Genomic DNA, 25,079 nt, shown 5'->3' with positions numbered 1-25,079 from the left:
CCTTTCCAAGTGAGAATCACCAGAGCTGTTAAAGACTGAAGCTACAGGGTGAGCTCTGTGATGGCTTTGTATTTGCTGAAGTGGTGCCTTAGGAAGATGTATTTTAATGCCCTAGTATATTAAATCTCTGGGGGTGAAGTCTTTGTTTTATGGAATACTGGCAAGCTCAGATGTGAGTAAATGAACTTGAAATTTGAAGTAACAAATGCAATGAATGGGGCTTCTGGGTAGAGCTGGAAACATAAGCATAATTTATGGACTGAAAGTGCACTTCCAGGAGCTACAGTAACACCAAATTCAAATGTGAAAGTTGTCTAGGACATAATTAACATGCATGCTGAAAATACTGAAGCATTTAAATTGTCTTAGGTACAAAACAATGTCTAGTGAATGAAAAGAGCCGAGAAAAAACACCCTAAGGTAACAGGAGGTAATGAGATCAAAGTGTCTCACAAATAAAATTTTAATTATGTGCATTCAACTGTACTTGTCTTTAAAAAAAAAACAAAACTTCCTATAGTGTTTGGATTTTCTGTTTGCTCTTCAGCAACACAGATGTGGCCATAAATACATGGGAAGCATAGTGGTGGAAACTGCTACAGGGCTTTATTTAAGAAACCAGCCTGTTCACTTCTAAGGCAATGGATCCCAATTCAGAACATCAGGTAATAAATGAGCTTTAAAAAGAACTGAAATCATGTCTGCCTCAGAGCAGCTAACTGTCCCACCTTGCTAAAGGAGAAACCAAGGAATGACCAAAAACATTTCTAATCATTAGCTGTTTAAAAAATTCAAAATATTTACATCTCCTTTATTATAACAAGAACATGTCGGCTTTTTCTGAGCAAATCCATGTACTCAGCCCCGGCTTATAAATATCACATAATTTATAGGGAGCTGAAACCATGGTTGAAGAAGCCCTTTTCCCTTCCGTGCCTATGAGGAACAGCTCTTTGGGAGGTGTGTATCTCCGCCCTGCTTAGGTTTGAACAAGGACCTTGCTCCGTGTTGGAGAGATGTGCCCGCTCACACAGGATTCCTGGGACAAACTGGTCTTGGGCCTGCTGAATACGGAAAATGTGAGAGTGAGCACACACATTTATATGCTATAGGTAAGTGTATGTGTGTATATATACAGTATAGAGAATATGCTTAATCTGTATGTCCCGTTTCACCCCTTTCAGCACTTCATCAGCACTGTCAAATGGAAACTGCGGTCACTGAGCTGCCACGGATGCGACAGTCCAGGTACAGCCCCTGGCAGGCAAGCTACACCTCAGGTGTAGTTTTATTGGATGCCTTAAGAATTTATGGAGAAGGAAGCATCTAAAGAGTTACTGCAGTTAAGGTACTTAACAAACATTCCTGCAAATACATAACAAGCATTTAAGCACTTAAGACAAATACACACACACACATATCTCTGGTATGTTATGGAACCAAGTACCCACAGTCTTCCCACATCTGATGATTATCACGGAATAAAAAGCAAAAAGGCCCTGTTCACGTGATGCCAAAACCCCCCACGCTGCTCAGAAGAGCAGAGCAGCTTTCCTCAGTCAAGCTGATGATTTTAACAGATCATTGTAACTTATCACAACAAATGATGAGAGAATAAGAACTACCCTCATTAGGACCTGGTATATTATTAGCAAGATGGGCAACGAATGGTGAAATCTGCCCCTTTAATAAACTCCTTCTATTCCACAGATGTAACAATTATCTGAAAGTTTGGCATCTCTAATTAACTGGAATTGAACACAGTTGTTCCAAATCTCCTTGTAATTGCTGCCTCTAATTCAGGAGAAAAATACCAACAATTGCAGTGTTTTGCTTGTGGGTTTGGCTTGTTTGTTGTTTGGTTTGGTATTTCAGGTTGGTTTGGGGTTTTGGGAGTTTTGTTTGGGTTTCCTTCTTTGTGGTGGTGTTTTTTAAAGGTTATAAACCTTGAATTAAATGACAATGGTTTTGAAAGCTGAAGCAGATGTTGCTTTCTGGTGTCCTACAAGAGCCACACACATATTAATTTCCTTTTGAACAAGGTGTTTTTAAGGACACAAACACATGCAAGTGGCTCAGCTTTGTTTGCAAAGATATTTCAATAAAATATTGTCAAAAGGGATATTTATCTTATATGAGATTTAACAGACCTAAACCATACTGACACTTTTGTACACACACTCGGGCATCAGAACTTCATTCAAAAGGATTCATGACACAGAGTACACTGCAGCCCACCATGACCTTCCCAGGAGCTGTTGCAGGAATTACCAGCTCTCAAAGGTGCTGCTGGCAGCTTCGACATGGAACGAGCTCCACTCGCACCTTTCCTGAAATTTACAGCCTGGTCAACTGATCTTGGTTAAATGGAACAGAATGAGTGAAAAGCAGATTTGGTGAAGCTGGCAGGGAAAAGGGGAAGCTGGGGCTGAGACAGCTCACGCTGATTTGCGAGAAATGGGCAGAGGGGAAAGGGGATCCAAGTCCCCAGCGCAGTGGGGACAGCAGGGAGGACTCTGCCTCCAACAGCTTTGTTTTCAAAGGCATTTCGAAAGATTGCTGTTCTGAAATGAAACTGTTGATAGTATATATTATGTACGTAATATATAGAGATATATGGAGATACATATTCTACATTTATTTCTCTTCAAATCATTTATACAAGCTTGAACACTTCAGCATGCATTGCAGGCGAGTATCTACTTTTCTCTGATTAAGGAAAATTCTCAATGCATATGTGTGAAAGGCCATGAAACGATAATTTCCAATTTTCCTATTCATACTGATTTTCCTGACTTGTCACCATTTTAGACCAGTATCCAGTTTTCTTTTTATACTTGAAAAATACAATTGAATGACATACACATCCCCACCCTCAAAAACCTTTAAGTACTCTTAAGAACATGTGTAAACACATCCAAAATGCATTGCTAGGCATGGGTGACAATGTTAAAAACAGGGTCTCTGTTACACAACAGTTTAAGAGATGAAAGCAGTATTATTTTCTGGTGTATATCCATAGTCGTACAGAAACAAAATCTTAAGAGTAACCTAATAGAAATTTTCACATTTGCCCAGTCTGAAAGTTGGGAGACATAAAGGTATTGACAAAAGTGAAACTGATGAGACTCGCATTGTAACAACATCAGGTGTTACCTGTTTTAACACCACTATATTTTGGGAACACGTAACATTGCTTTTCAGTAATAAAGCTCCTGAATAACTGCATCCTCAGATATAAGTTCTTTGAATGTATTAAATTAATTAACATGGGAAACACAGCACTACTGCATAACACACCACACTTTTTTTTCCTTTTTTTTTATTGAGGTAAAAATAACTACACCAAATTGGAGAATGGGTGTTTGTACCTCTTTGTTGTACCGTTATTAAGGTTTGGGTGGAGTTAACCTCCCATATGAGCCTTTTAAATCTGCACAGCCCTGGGTATCAACTGGCTGCTGAATTTGGAAAGCATCAGGCTCTGTGGCCTGAGGCCACAAAGGAATCACTGCAAGTGGGACCACTACAGTACTATTAATTCAACATCTTCTCCTTGTACTGAAGTTGGATAAAGAGCAGAAAACTCAATGATGCTATTTCCTTCCATCTGCTTTTTCTGACAAAACCAACATCACAAGCAGGCAAAAGTAAGAAAAGTCTTAATACAGTGCAGAATGATAGTGCAATAGCAAGAAACAGGGAAGACATGAGCACTCAAGCTTAGTTTATCAGTGTTCTTTTTGAAGTTTATAAAGAAATCACTGCTAAAAGATGCTTAAGAGTTTGATTTCTGAGATTAAAGGCTCTCAACTACATTGATTAGACAGACAAGGACCAGAGGGCTATTGCATGTTTAGGATACAGCTTTAGCAATCCTGACTTATTTTCCGTTAGTTTTCCACAGACAGGTCTAATTCTCAAGGTTTTCTTTTTGAGACACTTACAGAATAGCTTTCTCAGGTAACTGCCCTATTTTGTCCAATACAACCAGATTAAAAACCTTAAACACACACCTATGCTCTACCAAACACTGCACTTTTCATTCAGGTGGGATGGAAATTAATTGGTAAAAAAGGCAGCGTAATATCAAAATACTAACTGAAAAATAAAACCTGATAAAATTAGAAGTTTAAACTGCTGTTATAATCAATGTTTGTATCAGATTATCATAACCGTACACCAAACAGCATAGGACTACTTAGGACTGATGCCCTCGTCAGGAGGCTCATCTACCAGCACGACCAGAACGTGAGAAGATGAATGTTTAGCTGGCACTCGGGCACCTCCCAGCTCCAGAGCAGAGGAAATATCAAGAAAAACAGTGGTTAGAATATAATACACTAAATTTGCAAAGTCAGTGTCCCTGATGATTCTAATAGAAACAGCAACCTAGATATTATTAAGTTAAATCACAGCTTCTTAGCAGAACACAATTTGTATTTCTAAGAAAAATGAAGTCAGTGACTGATGGGAATCAAAGTTCCCCAGGTTTTGCCATGTATGCTGCAAATGCAGTGGAAGCTGCATGAAATCTCAGTATTGCCTATTATACAGGTTTTAAAGTGCATTTCATCCATTTGAGAAATTAATAGAATACCAGTTGAACACAGTGACTGACAATCAAAGAGAACCTCCTCAACAGCATCATTCACGGCAAAGCACAGATCACAGAAAATGTGTGTTTTCTGTTTACAACTTGTACACATTCACAGCAAGATAAGAGGCGCTGGTCTGCCTATAGGAAATGTTCTCTAAATACCTGACCACTAGAAAAAAACTGAAGAAAATTACACATGAGAAGCCTGAAAAGTTCTTTTATCTTTTGATCTGAATTAGTACAGCTTTCATCCTAGTAGGGTCATGTCTGTCATCTTTCAACAGTTTATTTTGCCAAGAAGCATGGAGAAAAAATGCATTTATTTCAATCAATTCAGCATCCTTATTCACATGCAGATATTAGAAAACAGTCATTTTGATCAATGAATACCTGTTCTGTGTTTTTTGGAAGACTTACTCAATTTTCCCAATCTGTAACATTCGGGTCTGTTTCACAGCCTCCTACTATTTCACGTTTCCATTTTCTACATCAGTTGCAATGCCAATGTGCACGTGTATTTCTGCTTAAAAATCAATTTTATTTATCACCAAGGAATTCTTTCACAGATGAATACTTAAATCATCACCCTCTCAAATAATACTTTATTTCTAATACTAGATAGAATTAATATTTCAGTTAAAGTAGTATTGAAATATTCACTATAGTAACAAGGAAGGGAAAATCTGCATGCCAGCAGTACCTGTAACGAAAATGCTGTTTCAGAGTCAATTTGCAGGCATTTGAAGGGCTGGGGGATGACACAACACTGAGTAACACTTGTACGTAACACGTGAAGTCAGTCGCCAGTGAAATGCAAAAGATCCAGTAATTAAAAAAAAAGGAAAAAGTAGCTACCATCTTGAAAGCGATTGGTAGTGACAGCAACAATGCAATTCTTTGCTATCCACAAATACGGTACCAATATCTAGGAAAACATGTTTAAATTTCTGCACATCATGTCATTAACTGGAACACCACTGCAAACGCACAGATGTCAACACCACTGCGGCACAGGCAAGAGGCCTTAAGCAGGTTTTCCCAATCTGCAGAAGAACAAGGGCCAAGAGAGACAACAAAACACCAGAGATTTCAGCCCAAATAACAGAAATATTTACATACAACTGAAATCCGGGGAGGGGGGGAAAAGCAATAAGCAAAGACTAGTTTCAGTACATCAGAAGACATGAAAGATTTATTGCTGAAGCAAAAGTCTGAATATAAAGTTGTATGCAGCAGGAATAAACGTTATAGTATAGGAGCACTGGAAACCAAAGCAAGACCTTTGTCAGATTAATGAACAATTTGGGAGCTGAAATTGTCAGAAAACGTACTCCCCTCTTCAAGAGCAGCTGCGTCAAAATGAGTACAGCACAGGTACAGGACAAAGAATCTCTTTTCTTTTTAAAGCAAAGTAAGAATATACACTAATATAGGCAGTCAACCCAGACCGTTCACACCTTTGAATGCAATGGGAGCTCTGAGAGCCATTGGTAATCCCTGTATTGTTCAGATCGTGCCTGCAAGGAATTCTGCCCCAAAATGAGAATCTAGTCTGTCTCAAAAACCAAAATAACGGATACACAAAAACTGCAAAACCTGCCAGTTTGAGTTCCTAAAATTCTGAAAGTGATTAAAAAAAAAAAGAAGAAAAAAAAGGGTTGAAGCTGTAGGCAGTTTAGAAGCACAATTTCAGAACCGCGACATAACCTGAGCAGAGGTTTGAGGCCATAATGGCACTGAGCAGGTCTTCAAAGGGAAACGAAGTTCTGCTCTTAAGTATAAAGTTATGATTTTGCTAAATCAAAGATTTATTTTTTCAGTCGAGACAGGGCCTGTGATGCAGGAAGATGTTGGCTGCCCAGGGGATGTATGCATACACTTCACTAAAATCTGACCAATAGGAAAAAACAACAAAAAACCCACCAAAAAAACCCCCACAAACAACTCCAATGAACAATCAGCATATGGATGAGTAGTATACAATCTTTTTTTAAAAACCAGTATCTGGCAAGGCTGGTTTTGATAAAGCTGGAGCCTTCTGCTTAACCCCCTTGGAAAGCTGCGTGCATGGAGTAAATTACAACGTGCAGCTCTGCTCTTTCTTCTCCTCCACTGCTCTCCAATGGCGGGCACAGAGAACACAGACAGAAGGCTCCAAAATTGTGTATGGATGTTCAGAACGTCAGAGATTACAGGTGGAAGTTTCCAGATAATTCAGAAAACACAAAGGGAGCTGAGACCACATTTTTATCAGAAAGGCTCAAATTGTTACACAAACGAATTAGTTTTTCGAATCAGAATCTGCCAGAGGAATAAATAATCGTGTCACACATGAATCATCTGCTCCTGGTGTGAGGGGAAAGCAAGATCCCTGAGGCTGCAAAACTGGTACTAACCTCTTAGCCAGCATCCAAGAATCCAGCAGTTAGACTTACAGACATATCAGCCACATCCAAAAGATTCATGTTTCTATTGCTTCTCCAATAGGTAATTATGGCTACGTAGGAGTAATGTTTAGCAATTCAAATATTGATTTAATTAATAATTCCTTGCCAGACCTATTTTAGATTTAAACAAATCAGGGCACTCATCTGTTAAATGGCAGATTTGAGTGCCAGGCATAAGTACGCAGTAACATTTTGAATTTTAACTACCTATAAGCAAAAACCATTTGCAACAAAAGGGCCTCAGCTAGTTGAATTGGACATCACCCGGAAATCATATTGTTCTATTGCTACAAATGAAGCCAAAGTGATCAGTTAAGCGCATCAAAGGTTATAAACTGGGTACACACTGGGAACATACTTTCAGAAAGTTATAGGGAAAAATAAAACAAAAATCTGAGATAGATAGGGCTTTGGAAATAACAATAGGCCTAAGGTTCTTAAGTTTTAAATATTTAGTTGAAAGACAGGCTGTAGGACAGTTTACTGCTAGTTGTAGCTACCTGAAAAAGAAATATCATTCAGATGTGTTTGAACTATACAGTAACATGTTACACAAAGAATCAAATAAGTTAAATGCTGGAGTTTTTGCCATTACCACGTGAGATGCTAGCTAGCCTTGAAATCCTCTTCCCTCAGAGCATGGCTTAAGAGAACTCAAGCGTTCCATAGGTGGGAAGAGAGAGCAGTTAACTTGGACACCACTGTTATTATTGTAATGAAACAACTCTCATTTACAAGCTGAACTGAGGAGGAATCTTCCTACTAGACATACTGGCAAGTATCTTTATTGCCTGGCGCTATCAGTGCGGGGAGCAATTCCTGGGAATCACAGGCCACTGCTAAACCTGAGGCCTTTACAGGTCGATAAGTAAAGGTTTAAACATTCTTTAATTTTAGTCAGATAACTGATTTAAGTTGAGGGGGGTGGTTCTCTCTGCTGTGAGATGGCGCTGTTCCAGCTGTGGTTTGAGCAGGGGCAGAGGTGAGCGCAGCAGGGACTTGGCTCCCTCGCTTGGCCCCACCGCTGTGCCCCACAGGAGGACCAGGGCTGCCGCTCGGTTCCACCCCAGCATCTGACCACAGCAGCTTGGGGCGCGCCTGTAGCGAGCAGCTGTGAGGGATCCTGTCAAGGGAGGACTGATTTGCACTGACTGATCTCCATTTACAAAGAATGCCTCAGCTCTACCTCAGGTTGCTACATCTCGCCCCACGACAGCGCAAGGGCATCCTATGCCTTAGTGCAGGTAGAAACAGAACCATGTAGAGAGGCAGTTTAACTGAATTATTTTTTGCAGACCCAAAAATAAAACCAATCTGTTATTATGAACCTTTATTAAGTGGCTCACATTTCAGTATAAATCACACTAAAAAGATTTTTAAAAAAGATATTTACACTACAGTGCTGACACATTTAAAATGAAAAAATTGGTATAAATAAGCTCTATGGAAAAGCCTGGAATTGTCAAAAAGAATTCTGGCTCATCTTACAAAAAATATATATGTTAAATGTCAGCTCTACTCTAAAACCTACAACTCAAAATTATTTAAAGACTTCTTTATGTTAAACCTGCAGTGTTTACAGTGCATCTGGCCCTAAGTGCTTTGATACTTCACAGTTATGGACAGGCACTGAGGAATGTTACAAAGCTACATAACTATTTTCTGTAACAGATGCGAAGGCAAGTCACAAACTTACCTCACAGAGTTTATGAATCTTTACATTATTACATCATTAAGTTTAAAAAGGAATTTAAAACCATATATACAAATTCAGCACAAAAAATCATCCTCTCTTTGTCCATGCAGTTTGGGATACGACGAGCTATGTTGTCTTGTATCATCTGGATGTACGTGACCTCCAGGACATAACTTGCCTTGTAAGTCCTTGTTGCCAGGTTCAAATTTAGAATCCATTTCCAACTTAAATGCCGTTAATTCCACGTGATCCAATCTAGTCTGAACATTCTGGCCCCCGACGTCATTAGGTGCCACCGTCTTTTCAGCAAGATCAACATTCATGGGTTCTTCTTTTATTCGGTGAGGTGCAATAGGTTCATGTTTTATCGGCATAAATTCCTGCTGCAGATACTTTGTCTGCAGAGCATCTGAAAATTTGGTGTCTTCGGAGGTATTTTTGCTTATCGTACAAATTCTGCTGTCAGTCTGAAGTCCAATAACCGAAGACTTGGGGTCTGCAGAGGTCCCTGCTTCAACAGTACTTGTATTTTGAGAAAGTTCTTCCTCTGAATGATACAGCTTGAGCCGGATGTGCCAAGCCAAACTGCACACAGCCGAAACTGTTTTGAACTGGTGCACAACATTCCTTGGGATAAAATAAATGTCATTATCGAATAACTGAATTCTGGCATATCGAATGCCTTCCCTTCGCAGCTGATTAAGTTTTGCATCGTCAACCCACTGGACACACTGGAGGAAAAGAGGGAAAAAAAAGGAGGGGTGAAAACTCTGATTTAGGACCTAGAATACACCTGATCAACAGTTCATAGCACGCTTACCTGTGAGAGTGGAGGCTCATGCAAATCTAATTGCATTCGCTGAACTACCTCTAAGAAGTCTTCAGCATGAAAACAAATTACATCTTTGGTTATACGAGGCTGCTCAGACCTGCAGAAGAATAAGGATTGCAGAGTCAGAGGCCAAAACTAACATGCTACGGAGAATAATAAAGACAATCTGCAAGCAAGGATAAAGCTAATGATTAAAAACCTCATCCACTCTAGTATAACCTACATTAAGAAAAAAAGGTTGATTAAAATGGTTAATTCTCAAACACAACCTCATTAAACTGGTTAAATGAATTAACCACAATTTATTTACAGTGACAGTAAAAGCAACAATGAAAGGTCAACGAAAGTCAGTATTTTTATTTTTTATTTTTAATTGACCTCTGTCTCCCTTGATGCTGAAAGACAGATGCCCCAGATCCACTGGGCTTACTCTGTCAACACTAACATGATACGCCCATCAGGTACCCCAAAGCGCGCAGCAGTCTGACTAGTATTATGGGAAACATTGTGGAGTATCTTAGTAGTAAAGCCGAACCGACATGAAGCTGCCTAGTGAGCTACAGAAGGGCAAAATCTGAATTAAGGTTCATCTCTGTATTCAAGCTGTTAGGAGAATTCACCTCTCAACCCACAATATCTCCTCCGAAGAAATGCACACCCTTTCTGTAATTCCTTTAGAGTCACTATCCAGAATCAGCTAACAAAATGCTAAACCAGCTACAATCCTTATCACTTCCTGATCTGAAAGCCAAACTCAGTTCTTCAAGGGAAACACATGAAACCAAGCTCCACGTGTTTGTTCTTGCGGGATGTTTGGGTTTTAAAAGGTTTATTTCAAAACATGGTGATATAAAGATTTCATTGACATAGGATAAAGCTCACATGGGAGTGGTTTGGCAAGGAAAATCGATCAGCCAGAAAGAGCCTGGTTGATGATTTTCTTCCTTCCCCGCCGCCCTCCTCATCCCACCACTGGCCCCCCAGCTCCCGCCGGGACCCCCGGGATCCCCCTCCTGCTGCCGCCAGCTCCCATGTACATTTCAGAGTTTATTTAACCATATTCACGCACTCTTTTTTAAAAGCGAGATGTATACTTTGTTACTAGCATTCTGAGAAGTAGGCAACGATGTAGAGATGTACAGTTTATCAGTTTTTTTTAAACTGAGGAGACGTTTATTTTATATAGGTTATCCCATAATAAACCAAAACAAAACAGTTTGAGGCCGTTTTCAGGGAAAAAAATAATTCCAGATCAACTACTGGAAGTGTGTGAAGGAGAATTTTCAGATCATTTTACAGACATTAAAATGACTCTATATTTTGGTCTATATACTCCTGAAGAACATTTAAGCACTGAACGCAAAAGGCTGCTCTAGAAGCTATTCAGTGGCATAAAAAAATATCAGCTACATTAGTCTACTTTTTATAATGGGGATATGTTGTTGGTTTGGGTTTTTTTTATATGCATCTGGAGTTTACAATATTTTAAATAAAAAATTAAATAGAAATAATATGTGCATACTAAAAGAACTTCAGTGCAAAGCAATGTTTTCACAGCACTGCCTACTCTGTTTTATGCATTGTACAGGACAAAGTATAGATAATGATGTCTTTAAAATCATTCCTTTTCTCAGTTCCTATATATATATGTGTGTACATGAGTGTACGCGCACGCATGTACATGTGTGTGTACACGTGTGTGTATATATATATATATATATGCACAACAGCATTCCTCACCAACCCCATGCTGCAATTCTAACCCAGAACGTGACACTCCTTTTGCAAACACTGAGAAAAAAATATTGCCAGATAATATTTAATTCTGCATCTTCAGATTTGATATTTAGCACAGCTTTGAGATTATATTTTGTAAAACCTGAAGCTTAGGGGGTGTCCCTCGCTCCAAAGCAAAAGGTTAGCAAAAGAATTTAGTTAGATGTCTAAAAAAAGGTTAAATCCAAACCAAACTGTAAGACTTCAGAAAAAAAATGCATTTAACTCTCTCCTAGAACACTGCTAGAACTATTTTCAGCATTTTTTTTCCTTAACCTCATTTTTCAAAAGGGTTGATTTTTCTATTTTTCTATAACTTTTCAAAATAGATCCAAGACTACAGGTTTTACCATTAATATTTCTGACCTAATGCAACAAATACAGCAGTATATAACAAATTCCTGCCATCAGACAGAGAAGCATTAACAACTTCATGCTCTGAAACACAAACTTGGAAGCCGCTCACTGAAGCACAGGACAGGGGTTTATTTGGCCAACAACAATGCCATGAAGCGCCTTTTGCTGGCCCTGTAAAAACCCACTCAACTTTCCCACATAAAAATCTTGCAAGTTTCCATAATTTAAAATGTCACTGGCACACTTGGTATCACCTACTGGAATGGCATTGAGCAATCAGTACGACCACACTACCGTTTATCAGGCTTCAATGCAGTGCAGTCTATAAAACGGTTGCTAGCAATAGCCAGAGCTCTGTTACAATTTGTAAATATTCACAGAAATAATAACAGATCTTAACTCAGTAATTATACAAAACATCTGAAATCAAGCGCCTGTCATAATTTGGAAAGCAAATATTATTTTTGTGTTCTTCCAAGTACTATGTTTAGTTTCCAGTTCTATCCCCAAGAGCTGTTTGTTGCCTTTCAACTGTTCTGTTCCCGTCTTTTCTGAAAGACACCAGTTGTCTTAACACTAACATTCATGCCTATCAACTACTAAATACATCTCACTAAGTCTACAGCAACTTCTTGATTACAAAGCTTTTTTGTTTTGGCAAATTCAATTCATTTTTATACCAACCACAGACTAATAGCTCAGTTCAGCAAGTCTAGGAATTGCTTTATTTTCTCCTCACAGAAAACATGAATTTTCTATATGGTATCTCATCATGAAAACATGTGCATTATTGCTGCCATAGTGCCCTACTCACCCCTGGAACATCTCCAACTTTCAGTTCCCACAACTCACAAATTATGGTAAAGCTAATACCTGAAATTATTTTAATGTGTTACATTATGATAATGAAGCATCATTAATTAAGCCCTGATTAGTTCTCTTCATGTAAGTACAGTGAAGTGGCTTGTCAAAATTATACAAAAATGTGGAAAGCGGAAGATGCAATTATCATTGAGGTCAAGTTTGAAATACATCATTTTGTTGTGTTGATTATGTTATACATTTTCCTCCTCTACATGTCAGTCTCAAATTTTTTTAATCTGCATTAAAAACTGCATTTTCAGTCCTTACACTGAAGCAAAATACTGTTACTCTTTTTTCCCCAAACTGAAGTACTTTCAAGTTTCTTGGGCAGCTTTCCCTAGTGCCTATTTTCACATCACTTCTTAATATACACAATTTATATTTTGACTAATTCCATTCATTTTTCAAGTTTAATAGGTGTTTTAATGGAAATTGAATAGCCACGCTTTTCCACAAGTTCCAACGTATAAGAAAAGATGATGGTTTAGATCTGAAAAGCAAGAAAACTTATTTTTAGAATGTAAATGAATATGTAATGATTTTCAAGGGAGGAAAATCTTTTTATGAAGGTATAGGATGAGAATGGGATGGTCCCACAGACATTTAAATTACTATCAATTATTCCATTCTCTATCTTAAACTCATGCACTGTAACACAAATTCACGTCATTTCATCCAAAGGGAGTTCACTCTTCTAATTTCTAGACAAAGAGCAAAAAGTGGCTTTAGTGCTTACGTATGCAAAGGTAACCTCCAAAACTAAGGTCACTCTCCCAAACCAAGGCCAGAAGATCCTGAAAAATGCTCCCTAGATCTGGGCCAGGAAGCCTATATGATCATGGGCTATTTCGCTAAAAATGTGAGCCACTTCAAATGAGATATATTCATTTCTTGAATCTTATATGGGAATTTCAAAGACAAACACCACAGAATATCACACAACCTCCAACAGGATTCTTCCCAGGTGATTTACCACAAATAAATCAGGGTTGTAACAGCCATGACTTCAAAGCAGAAGCATAAAAATTCTGCTTATATCCAGATAAGATGAAGAATTGCTGAAAGGTCTTCATGTGCACCTCTAAGGCAGAAAGTCACCTCAATCCATACGCGCTATTTAAAGCAAAATGAAGTGCGTGAAGTGTTTTTACATCGGCAACTCAAGTATAGCCATTGAACTGCTATTGTAAGGCACCTTTCTAGTTTCAGCCACACAGCAAGTGTATGCAGTATGTAGCAGAGGACAAACATCTAATGCACAGAGACAGAAGGGAAAAAAAAATCCACTATCTATTAAGTCGTCATTAAATCCCTAACACTAGATTAACCTATTCTGCACTCCTTCTACCAATTACAGTCAGAAATTTAGGCAAATATTTTTCAAACGCCTAAGTGAATAAGTCCCTCAACACATACCACTCTCCACAGTGCACAGCCTTCAACACTCCCACAGCAGCTGTGGTCTGTCGTTCAAAACCTTGTCCGATGTGATCCGCATGGGCTCGTGTCCGGTCTTCAAATAGCATTTCACGTGGTTCACTGGTTCGAGGTAGGTACTGCAAGTTTTTTATTTCATTGGTAGTTCTGTAAAAGAAAAATATTAATGATACAGAAATTTCTGCAATTACCTGATATCCACCATAGAGAACAGCATTGTTTTTCTCCCTTCAGGGAAAACATATAGTTAAATGAGAAAGTAACGCTTAGGACAAATTAAAAATGCAGTGAGCTATACAAAAAAATATCAGAATACCTATGCAATAATTTAAAAGAATAAAAAGACAAAAAAAACCCTACACAAAACAAAACACCAACAAAACACATCACATCACCATGTCAGGGCCCTGAGTTCACCACGAGGCCCTAATGACTGAGCAGCCTCACCTGCAGTCTCCACCATCAAACCCAAAGAGCACAGGAGCTCTATTTAAGCTCAGGCTGAGCCTTCAGTCCTGGCCTGAGCCATGCTGCAGGAGCACTGGTCTTCACCTCAGTCAGAGGTGTGCTGGGCCACAGACTTGCTTCCCAGCTTGAACCTCAGGACTGCTTTGCCACGATGGACCTGCCTGGCAATCCCTGGACCTGCTCCTCACTGGCAGACTGATCTCCTGGCTGGACCTTGGACCTGCCCCATCACCACACACACGTCTGATGCGCTGCAGTCCGGGCTGAATCTGGTCCCCAAAGCCCAGGCATTGTGAGACTGGGCCCTACCCTGATCTGCCCCTGGCAGGGAACTGCTGGTCTGTGCTGTCCCAACTGTTTGATATAGGCTTCAGTTGTCTCTGAAGTTGTTCTTCACCATTCCTGTTTCCACCAAACTGCTAGGAAGTGTGTTTGTATATTTAGTCCCATGTTGTAGAACTGGGAAAGTGAAGCATCGAAAGATTATTTCTTCAGGGTTTAATGAAGGTGAGGGAAACACAGCAGAGCAGGAGCAGAGCCACAAGCCACCTGGAGCCAACATACTGCATCACGTTTTTCCAAGAACTGCTTATAATCATAGGGTAGCCAAGGTTGAAAGGGATATCTGGAGACTGTGTCATCCAACTTCCTCCACTCAACTGGAACAGGTTGCTCAGGACTGTGTCCAGTCAAGTTTTGAGCAACTCCAAACACAGAGACTTCATGGGCTCTTGAGTAACCTGTCCATCCATACAGGAAGCATTTTTTCCCCCTTCTTGTAAGGAGGGGGGACGAAATCACTGCTCACTTGAGAAAAGTCCTTCTTGTAGCCTCCTATCAGCTGCTTGTACACATTGATATGATCCCACTGAACCTTCTTTTCTCAAGAGTAAATCCCAGTTGTCCCACGCCCACCTTTTGTATCATCAGTCCTGCTCCAGTATGCCCATGTCTGTCTTGTACTGGTGAACCCAGAACTGGACGTGATACTCAGATGTGTCTCACCCGTGATGAGCAGAGGGGAGGAACCACCTCTCAACCTGCTGGCATTGCTCTTCCTCAGCCAGTCCAGGAGGCTGTTGCCTTACTTTGCCACAAAGCCACACTGGTAGCTTATGGTCAACCTGTCATCTACCAGGACCTTGTCCTTCTCTGTCAGGCTGCTCTCCAGCCTGTTGGTCCCCAGCCTGTGCTGGTGCACAGGGTTATTCCTCTCAGGTGCAGGACTTCACACATCCCAGTGTTTAACCTTGTGAGACCACTGAGTTGGCCCATTCCTGCAACCACTCGATGCCACTCTCACAGTCAGCAAAACCCTGTGGTGCATCAGCCACTCCTCCCAGTTTTGTATCACCAACAATCTTGCTGCAGGTGTGCTCTGTCCCACAATGTCAGCCATTAATCAAGGTGTTGAACAGTATTGGCAATAGGTATCAATGTCTGAGTTACTGCAGTAGCGACCATCCTCCAGCTGGACTTTGTGCTGATCACAACCCATTGAGCACAGCAGTTAAGCCAGTTCTTGAACTACTTCACTGTTCATCAGTCTAGTTTGTCCTTCATTAATTTGTTCATCAAGATCTTATAGGAGACAGGTGTCCAGTGTGGAAAGGCTTGCTAAAGTCAAGATAAACATCACCCCTGGCACTCCCCTCATCCTGTGAAACAGCCATTTGTTTGCAGAATGGTATCAGGTGGATAAGGTACGATTTCATTTTTGCAAATCAATACGAGCTACTCTCAACGATGTACTGGAGAGAGTTCAGAGAATGACAATAAAGCTGGTGAAGGGTCTGGAGCGCAAGTCTGATGAGGAGCGGCTGAGGGAACTGGGGCTGTTCAGCCTCAAGAAAAGGAGGCTGAGGGGAGACCTTATCTCTGTCTACAACTACCTGAAATGAGGTTGTAGCATGGAGGGGGGTTGGTCTCTTCCCCGAAGTAGCAAGTAACAGGATGGCCTCGAGTTGTGCCAGGGGAGGTTTAGATTGGATATTAGGAAAAAATTCTTCACAGAAAGGGTTGTGAAACATTGGAACAGGCTGCTCAGGGAAGTGGTCGAGTCACCGCTCCTGGAGGTGTTTAAAATACACACAGATGAGGTTCTTAGGGGCATGGTTTAGTGCCAGAGTTACATTAATGGCTGGAATCTGATTTTGAGGATTTTTTCCAACTAAAATGATTCTATGATCTTGCCCCTTAGGTTTGAAATGGCTTTCTTCCCAGGATGAAGGTACAGCTGACTGGTCTGCAGTTCACTGGGTCCTGCTTCCTGTCCTTCTAAATGACTGGAGTGACATTTGCTTTCATCCAGTTCTCAGGAACCTTTGCCAATTACCACAACTTTTCAAAGACAATCAGGAGTGGCCTTGCAATGATACTGGCCACTCCCACAGCACTTGTGGGTACACCCCATCAAGTCCCATGGGCTTCTGTCTGTCCAATCTGTATGTCTAATCTATTCCTTTCCTTCAGTGGAGAAGGATGAGGTTAGGTAGCCCTTGCTCCAGACATTCCTACTGCCTCCAGGACTTGCATTCCTGAAGGTAAATCTCATCAACAAACACAAGAGCAAAGAAAGCACTGAGTATCTTGGCCTTTTCCTTGTCCTTTGTCTCCAGGCCCTTTGCCCATTGAACAGGTGGCTTACCTTGTCCCTAGTCTTTCTTTTGTTGTCCATATGCCTGTGTAAGTCCTTCTTGCTGCCCTTCACATGCCTAATTCAGCTCCAGATGGTCTTTGGCTTTAACTGCATCCCCTTCATGGCTGAATAGCATCTCTACTCTCCTTCTGAGGAACCTGACCCTGCTTCCACTTCTTGTAAGCTCCCTTTTTATGTTTGAATTTTGAACAAGAACTCCAAATAGACCTGATTTCCCATGATACATAATGTTCAATTTCTGCAGAGGACATCTCTACTCTTAAGCTGGTACTTACACCCAGTACCCACAGCAAAGCTTAAAGAAGTCATTCAATGTTGGAGGTGTTACCTTTCAGATGAGAGACAAAGCCTTGTCCCTTGATGTCTTTAAACATCCATTCACGTTTAAGAACAGGGGTATTAATTCCAGTCTCCTGACATACATCAGTAATTGTATGCCTGTTCACATTTCCCTTCAGTTTTCACCTTAAATTCCTACTAAAGCTCCAAAAAAGAACCAGCACCTTACTTGGCCAGACAGAAAAAAAAACAAACAAAAAAATCTACATCTTCACAAAACGAAGCAACTTAGAATTATATTATGAGATGAAGATATACAAAAATTTATACCAAGATACAGTATCAATCAGTAAAAGGTTTGGGATAAAGTGAACTTGTAGAGAAAGAATATTAACCAGACATTCATCAAGCAACATAATTCAACATACCTCTTCCTTTTGAAAGGTGACTTTGGCATGTCAGCCACAGGGATCATCTGTTCTCCTGGACGTACCCACATAATGGGACCATCATCACTGTCTTTACGACTCTCTAATTTTAAACTAGAAAGCGTTCCCCATGGCAGTGTACACTAATGGGAAATACAAGCCACAATTTTGAAGTGAGTTATTGAAATTTTTTTTTTGAATCAGCCTTAATCTGTCATAAGGAAAGTATTAGACCACTCAGTTATCTAAGCAAGTATCACATACTCTCACTTTATTATAACAGTACTAGACAGTAAATTGCCCCCCTTCTCCCAACCCATTCCCTTCTGTCCTTACTTTTAAGAAGGGTGATTCTTCCAACATATCAAGGAATTCAGGGAAGTAATCCCCCACTTCCTCATCAACTGCTCCAACCAGGCTGATCTGTCTCATTGGGCCAGCTCTATACGTACCGTGAGAGTATGTTCTTTTTACCTACAAGTAGAATATGACAGCAAAAGTTATCCCGAGGAGTCTACTACGGCTCGGAATCTACATTCAGTAAGCACCTTTAACTTCTATGCTTACGTTTTCCGAATTATATTTGTCCTACAGTCTTCAGTATCCTTAAGATTATTATTAAGTAAATTATTATGAACTCATCACCAAAGACAGAAGTTCTAACTGAAGATCAAAAGTAAAAATACAAGGTTTTTTGTAAGTCTGAAGGTAAGACTAACTCTTTTTTGCCTTTCAAGAACACAATATTCTGAAGTATGAAGTGTGAAAAGCTATTAACACATGTTCTGCTCAACAACTAGTAAATAAGGATTCTTACCTGGATTACTCAAGTATAGCTGAATTTTTACCTTTTTCCTGTAACAGGCAGAGCCCTGAGTTACAACTGATTAAACTCTATGCATTTCCTCTGCTAATCATCCCCTCCACTATGGCCTCTATGTGAGCACATTAACTGGAGCTAATTGTGACAGTGATGATGAGGCTCAAAGAGCAGAGAGGGAGAAAATGACAGTTACTCCATTTTTGCTGTGCTGTGCTAACACATTTTGTGCTGTCTTAACGTTTTAAGGACTGTGACACTCAACTCTCATGATTTTTTTTAATTGAACAGAAATACATATAGTTATAAGTGTTTTTCAATAGCTTGATCTATCATGTTACATCAACAAAATACTTAGGCATGAGAATTAACGATGATCACTTTGGATCTCCTATTTAACAGGCTGAAAGACGTAGTGGTATTAGTAGATGAGACGTGACCAGATCAGAACAGAGGGAAGAGCAGATGGATTACTGCACAAGCCACATAAGGCTCTTGCATACTTCTTTTTCTATTCTTTTCTTGCTTTGGATGCAGAATGTCCAGAGGAAAACAGTAAATGAAGTATGCTGAGCGATGGTCCTCACCCAAACAGACCATTACAATTCCTAGTAGTGATGCAGCGCAGACAAGAATTCGCAGCAGTTCCTGAAAACAGAACTAAATCATTCAACATGGAACAACGCTGTGCTCTTCTGAGAAGAGAGACTGATGTAACCAGGTGCATTCCAGAAATGCAGAACCAAATACTCTCCTTCAGATCATCTCAGTCATCATACACACCCGAGAAACGCAGGACTGACTACAAGTAGGATTTTACAAAGTGTCTGAGCTAATGTGGTGGGGCAAGCCATCACAGCCATACTGAAAAGAGCAGTACGGCTGTACAGTAGTATTCCCTTATTCCCCAAATCCTCAATCATACATTTCTGTACCTTTTTTGCACTGACAGCCAGTAATTTTGTAAAAATCATCAGAAAACATTCATTTCTGCTGAATCTGTGCCAGCTTGGTCCTCAGCTGTATCTGCACTGGCACAAAGCATCAGGAGCTCAGACAACTAAAGCACCAGGACAAGGAAGGAACACTCGTCATTACTGGCTCACCGGATAGACCAACTCCAAAACACCCTAAAGCCACTTTCTGAAGCTACAGATAGTCATAAATCTGTTACTCACAGTTTACTGACAAACCTACCATGCAAAACGATGTTCTTCCACTGGCATAAGTAGCTTAGTATTCCACCATTCCAGGCCAGTATGTTAAGTCACTGTTTTTATCCACACCCCTGATTAAAAGGGAACCATTTTTCTGCCTTTTCCCTTGCTTCCTTCTGCTACCACTATTGTTCACAGAGCATGTGATAAACTAGTTGTGGAATTGCTCCAACTGAAAACTCTACAACTTCCCCTAAAAATACTGGCTGAAGTGAAGACAGGAGAGGCTGTGAAGCTTTCAGCTGATCTACTTGCCCACCTGGCTTATCGTGCGTCACTTGACATTGGTAGCGAAGCACACAGCAAACTGTTTCAGTGCAATATAATCCTTGATTAAGGTGGCTCAATTACGAATTTCTTATATATTCCCAAAAAGACCATGTCACTGAAAGTTAAAACTGAAAAAAAATCAATGCAACTTTTTTCAACACTATTTGTCCATCCCAATTCAGTCCTCCCACTCCCGATCAACTCTTTTCCCCTCATTCACCAGGTAGAACAGATTCATTTTCAGGATCCTGCTTGGGGAGAAGGGAAATATCAAAAATAATGCTAAGATAATATCAAAGTTAAACATGATGAGTGGTTTCTTCTAGGGCAATATTCAGAGTCACATCACTGGAAACACACAGAACGAGATGTTTGAGCGTTTAAGAACTCTGTGGAGGGTTAACCCCAGGCAGCAGCTGAATACCTCACAGCCCCTTTCTCACTCACCCCCCCAACAGTGAGAGACATGGGAAAGAACAGGAGAAGCAAGGAAACACATGGGCCAAGATAAAGACAGTCTAATAAGTGAAGAAAAGAGGGAAAAACATCAAGTGGATGCCCAGCCATTCTCTGAGCAATAGCTACTTTCCAGACCTAAACCACCCCCTCCAGCCCCCTCAATTTTTTATTGCCAAGCATGATGTTACATCACATGGAACATCCCTGCGGTCAGCTTGGGTCAACTGTCCCAGTCCTGTCCCCTTCCACCCCAGCCTACTCGCCAGGGCTCCAGAACGGGGAAAAGAGAAACCTTGACACTGGGCAACGGCTGCTCAGCAAGAGCCAAAACACCAGTGTGGTATCAACAGTTTTAGTCATAAATCCAAAACACAGCCCCATAATCAGCTGCCACGAAGAAAATGAACTCTTACCCATCCAGCCCCAGTATAAAAAGAAAATAAATCCATGCTGGTGATTTGAATCCATGCTCTTCTTTCCTGCTAGTATGAGGTCTTCTGAAAGTGGACAGGGAGCCAGTTTAGGGAACTGGTCTGATTTTAATCCACACATTACGTGAAGAATTTTCTTTTTTTTTAATTTATATAAGTAAGAGTTGAATTGACATAGGTCATAAAGACTAATGCTTTGCCAGAAGGAACAGGAGGGAGCCTGGAAGGGCAGGCAGTTGGCAGTGAAGAGGGATTCCTGTCTCATGTCACCCATGGACTGAGTTACAGCAGCCTAAATCCTCGATTCAGATCAAGGGTTGCTATGTAAATGACACTATCTTAGAAAAACACATATAAAAAGGTGAGGTCATTCCTAGAGGGAAGAACTAGCTAGCAAGCAAAGTTAATTTTCACTCACCCCAAAATTAGACTGCTACCGAGTAACAGTGTGAAAATACAAAAACCTGCTAGTAATGTTTGACCAGTGACAACTAAAACTAATCCTCTTAAAGACAACAACAAAATAAATACATGCTATGGCATGTTAGATAACAGCAACATTTTCCTTTCTTTTTACTGTCAGTATCTTTTGGCTGTTTTTGGTTTGGTTTTGGTTTTGTTTTTTTGTTGTTGTTGGTTTTTTTCGTTTTTTTGTTTGATTGTTTGTTTTAATAGGAAAATATTCCTCTTAATATTTCTAAACTCTCAAAACCAATGCTGATGTACTACATCCAGTACTACTTCATCAAATTCTATACGTTAAATTATGCACTGATCACAAATCAAATATTATACACCTTTTATAAGGTAATTTTCCTGAACATAATTTTACATGTTACAGTCTGATTATGTTTTTAGAATGTTACATTTGCTCAAATAAATAGCTGGAACAACCTAAATCCAGAATAAAAGGAGGAATCAATGACATGCAGTTCTTCTACCATGGGGACAACATGATCAGAGTCAATACACACACACCCCAAAACAAATCACCAATTAAATGCAGTATAATACAATGGACAGGTACAATAGATATAAACATAACTGAATAAATACAACATAGCCTAATTTCATTGTTCTCATGTAGATTAAATATGAAGTATGTCACCTAAAAAAATACACAAAAGGAGCCTATGTTATTCTCTTACATAAAGGCAATGGAAAATTATGACAGCAAAACCACCACTGAATTCAGAATTAGTAAAGTTTGAGAATTATCTGCTTCTGTGGTTAGTATAGCATCAATTGATTTTTTTTTTTTTTTTTTTCTAGTGTAACTTGCTCAATTTTAATTAAGGAGTTCTAAAAAGCACATATTTCGGCATAAATGTCTTGGTGTCTATAAGAGGACTAAACCTGAATACATATGTAATACTAACAATAAGACACATGAGCATCAACATCCTACAAATAGGAAAGATTTTAGAAGCTATTTTAAACGTTTCCATTTTCTGTTTGAAAAAGACACAAACTGGAAGGAACAGCACAGAGAAAGATTAATTTTCAAAATGTAAACTGGGGCAAGTCACAACTGCATTTCTATTTTTAATAGCATGAGGGTTTTTTTTTTTCAGTGATGTTCTAACATTTTTATACAATAATTTTAAAGGTTTAGATTTCTCTTGGGTTTTGAGCTTTGAACCAAGGAAGTCTGGAAAAGCAGCCCTCACAGAATAAAAGAAAAAAAACCCAAGCTCACTGAACCAATTTCAAGAAACCTACAAAACAAAGACTCAAAGACCAACAAAAACATTAATAACCATCAAAATATGCTGGGAGATCAGACAGAATAGTGGGCTTCCATGTCACCACACAAGTGCACAAGCAATGCATGAACGCGTTTGTATCTTAGCTTCACATTCGCTGTTATTGCTCTAATCTGTTATCTCAAATGCTACAGTCATGAACAGGAAATGTGGCGTTCATTCTTATTCGGCACATTTTGACAAAGTGCCCAAAAGGCTTTCTGCTCCTTGCCAGCTCTTTTGAAAACCTTAAAAGCTTATGTGTATTTTCAGTTCCAAATGGGAACTAATACTGAAGCATCAAAATTTTACTGAACAAATATTCAAACTTACTCTGAGCTTAAGAATACTTACTACTTGGCTACTTTGTGATTTTAAACCACAAGTACTTCATACTACTTATTTTTCTTAAGTCAGGGTTTTGGTATCAGAATAAGATGCCTTGACAGTTCTAGCATTATTCAAATGTAATCCATTACCATTAAAGCTTTAATCCTAATAAATATACTGTTTCCCAATTGGAAGCTTCTGGAAATGCAACCCCACGTATTTTTACTGCATTAGAGTTCCACCAGTGTCCTCTTACCCCTGTGGTTTGTGTATCACTTCACATGTTTCACTCTGCAGCTGGATTCCTCAAATAACACAATGGGTGGACAGACATTTTTGAAAGCAAGATGACCTGTTACTCTGAATTCCGGTGACACAAAACCAGTGAAGCAGTTGATAAAGAATTTTTAAAAAAATCATATAAAAATAGCATCAACTAGATATCTTCATGGACAAAGATATTGTAAAAGCAAAGCAGCTACTAAGCTCTCATAACTCAGGAAGATTTGTGACAAGGTTCAGACTCAGATCCTGTCCACACTGCCAGTACAAACCTCTAGGGTTGTAATTAGGTTTGCATTTTCTTAATACAGAATAAGTGACCAACAAGAGCAACACAGAACGCCATTTCATATTTATTGGCTGAAACTGTCAAGAAGCAATCTGGAAAGGTAATTCTTTCGTAAGTGGAAAATAAATAAGCATAGGTTGCAGATTTGTAATGTCATTCCATGTGAACCGGTTCTTTGTTCAATACTCTTCAGTAAGTGATTTTTTTGCCATCATCCATCAAAGAAGTCTCTTACACATAGCCTTATGGATTATTTGATTTTTTTTTTTTTTTAAAAAGGGGGGAGGCCAACATACATGCTTTAACAAAGCTAAAATTCAATTTTTTTCATCATCCAAAAGGGAAAAAAAAAAAAAAAGAAGAGGCTATACTTTGGGGAACCTGTGTAACAGTTGCTAAGAATCATTAAAACCTATTTTAATAACTAACCAAGATTCAAAGAGCTTAAAAGGAGCAGACTCTATTGAAAAGAAAATACTACTGAAAGCCACTGGAACACAAATGACCAGACACATAGCTCCAGTATAAAGAATTCTTTCCAGACACAGAAAAATTAAACAATATATGGAAATAGGACACTGTACAAATCTTTAAGAAAACTAAGCACTAACAAATTATTTCAGATTTCCTTTAAAGAAAAATATTTTCAGTAATTCCCCTCAAATACTGAAAAAAAATGAGTATTTTTCAAGCAAGCAGGATCCCACAAATTAGGAAAGGGGTAAATGGCAAAAAACTCTTTGCAAAAGATAAACGTTTAAGAGCTACACAAGGCAAAGACAAGATGATATTAAAAGGGCCTAAAGAACTGGAACGCAGAACTCTGTGTCCAGAACTTTAAGAAGTGAGGACATTCACCCATCTGAATAGTCACAACACAAACATGAACTATCATTACTACTGTGTTGCTTCCTTTACACTTATCTGAACATCCAGTGTCCATCACTGTCAACACAAGCAGCACAGCATAAGTCACTTCAGAGTAGGAGGAAAAAAGGAAACGGGGAAAGGAAAAAAGGAAACGGGGAAAGGAAAAAAGGAAACGGGGAAAGGAAAAAAGGAAACGGGGAAAGGAAAAAAGGAAACGGGGAAAGGAAAAAAGGAAACGGGGAAAGGAAAAAAGGAAACGGGGAAAGGAAAAAAGGAAACGGGATGCTCTCTTTTAGCAGCAACAGATACTGGATGGGCTCCTGCAATTTGTCTAAATGCACACTAAGCGGTGTAAAATACAAGTGACTGTTCCTAAATCGAATGGGCTTAATGACGAGTATCCTCACACACCCTGAAACATGAAGGCAGTAAGCTAAAAAGAAACAAAGCTTGAATACATCAATGAGAAGTCAAAACACAAAACAGATTTTTGAACGCTGGAAGAGAATACATATCCCATCTT

General features: G+C 39.5%; 1 protein-coding gene across 2 annotated transcripts in view; it reads right to left on the bottom strand.

The window, feature by feature from the left end:
• Positions 1-5,770: 5,770 nt before the first annotated feature.
• Positions 5,771-25,079, bottom strand: part of RSBN1L (round spermatid basic protein 1 like) — a 47,788-nt gene continuing 28,479 nt past the window's right edge. For both annotated transcript variants that reach the window (XM_065049157.1, XM_065049158.1), the window contains 5 exons: positions 18,180-18,317; positions 17,844-17,986; positions 13,989-14,156; positions 9,564-9,672; positions 5,771-9,474 (listed from right to left, as the gene is read on the bottom strand). In XM_065049157.1, coding sequence (XP_064905229.1) covers positions 8,818-9,474; positions 9,564-9,672; positions 13,989-14,156; positions 17,844-17,986; positions 18,180-18,317 — 1,215 coding nt within the window. In that variant the 3' untranslated portion in view covers positions 5,771-8,817. The remainder of the gene's footprint in view (positions 9,475-9,563; positions 9,673-13,988; positions 14,157-17,843; positions 17,987-18,179; positions 18,318-25,079) is intronic.

Source organism: Columba livia, chromosome 1 (genome assembly GCF_036013475.1).
Source record: "Columba livia isolate bColLiv1 breed racing homer chromosome 1, bColLiv1.pat.W.v2, whole genome shotgun sequence".
Taxonomy (NCBI): Eukaryota; Metazoa; Chordata; class Aves; order Columbiformes; family Columbidae; genus Columba; species Columba livia.
This window is presented reverse-complemented; position numbering and strand designations above follow the sequence as displayed.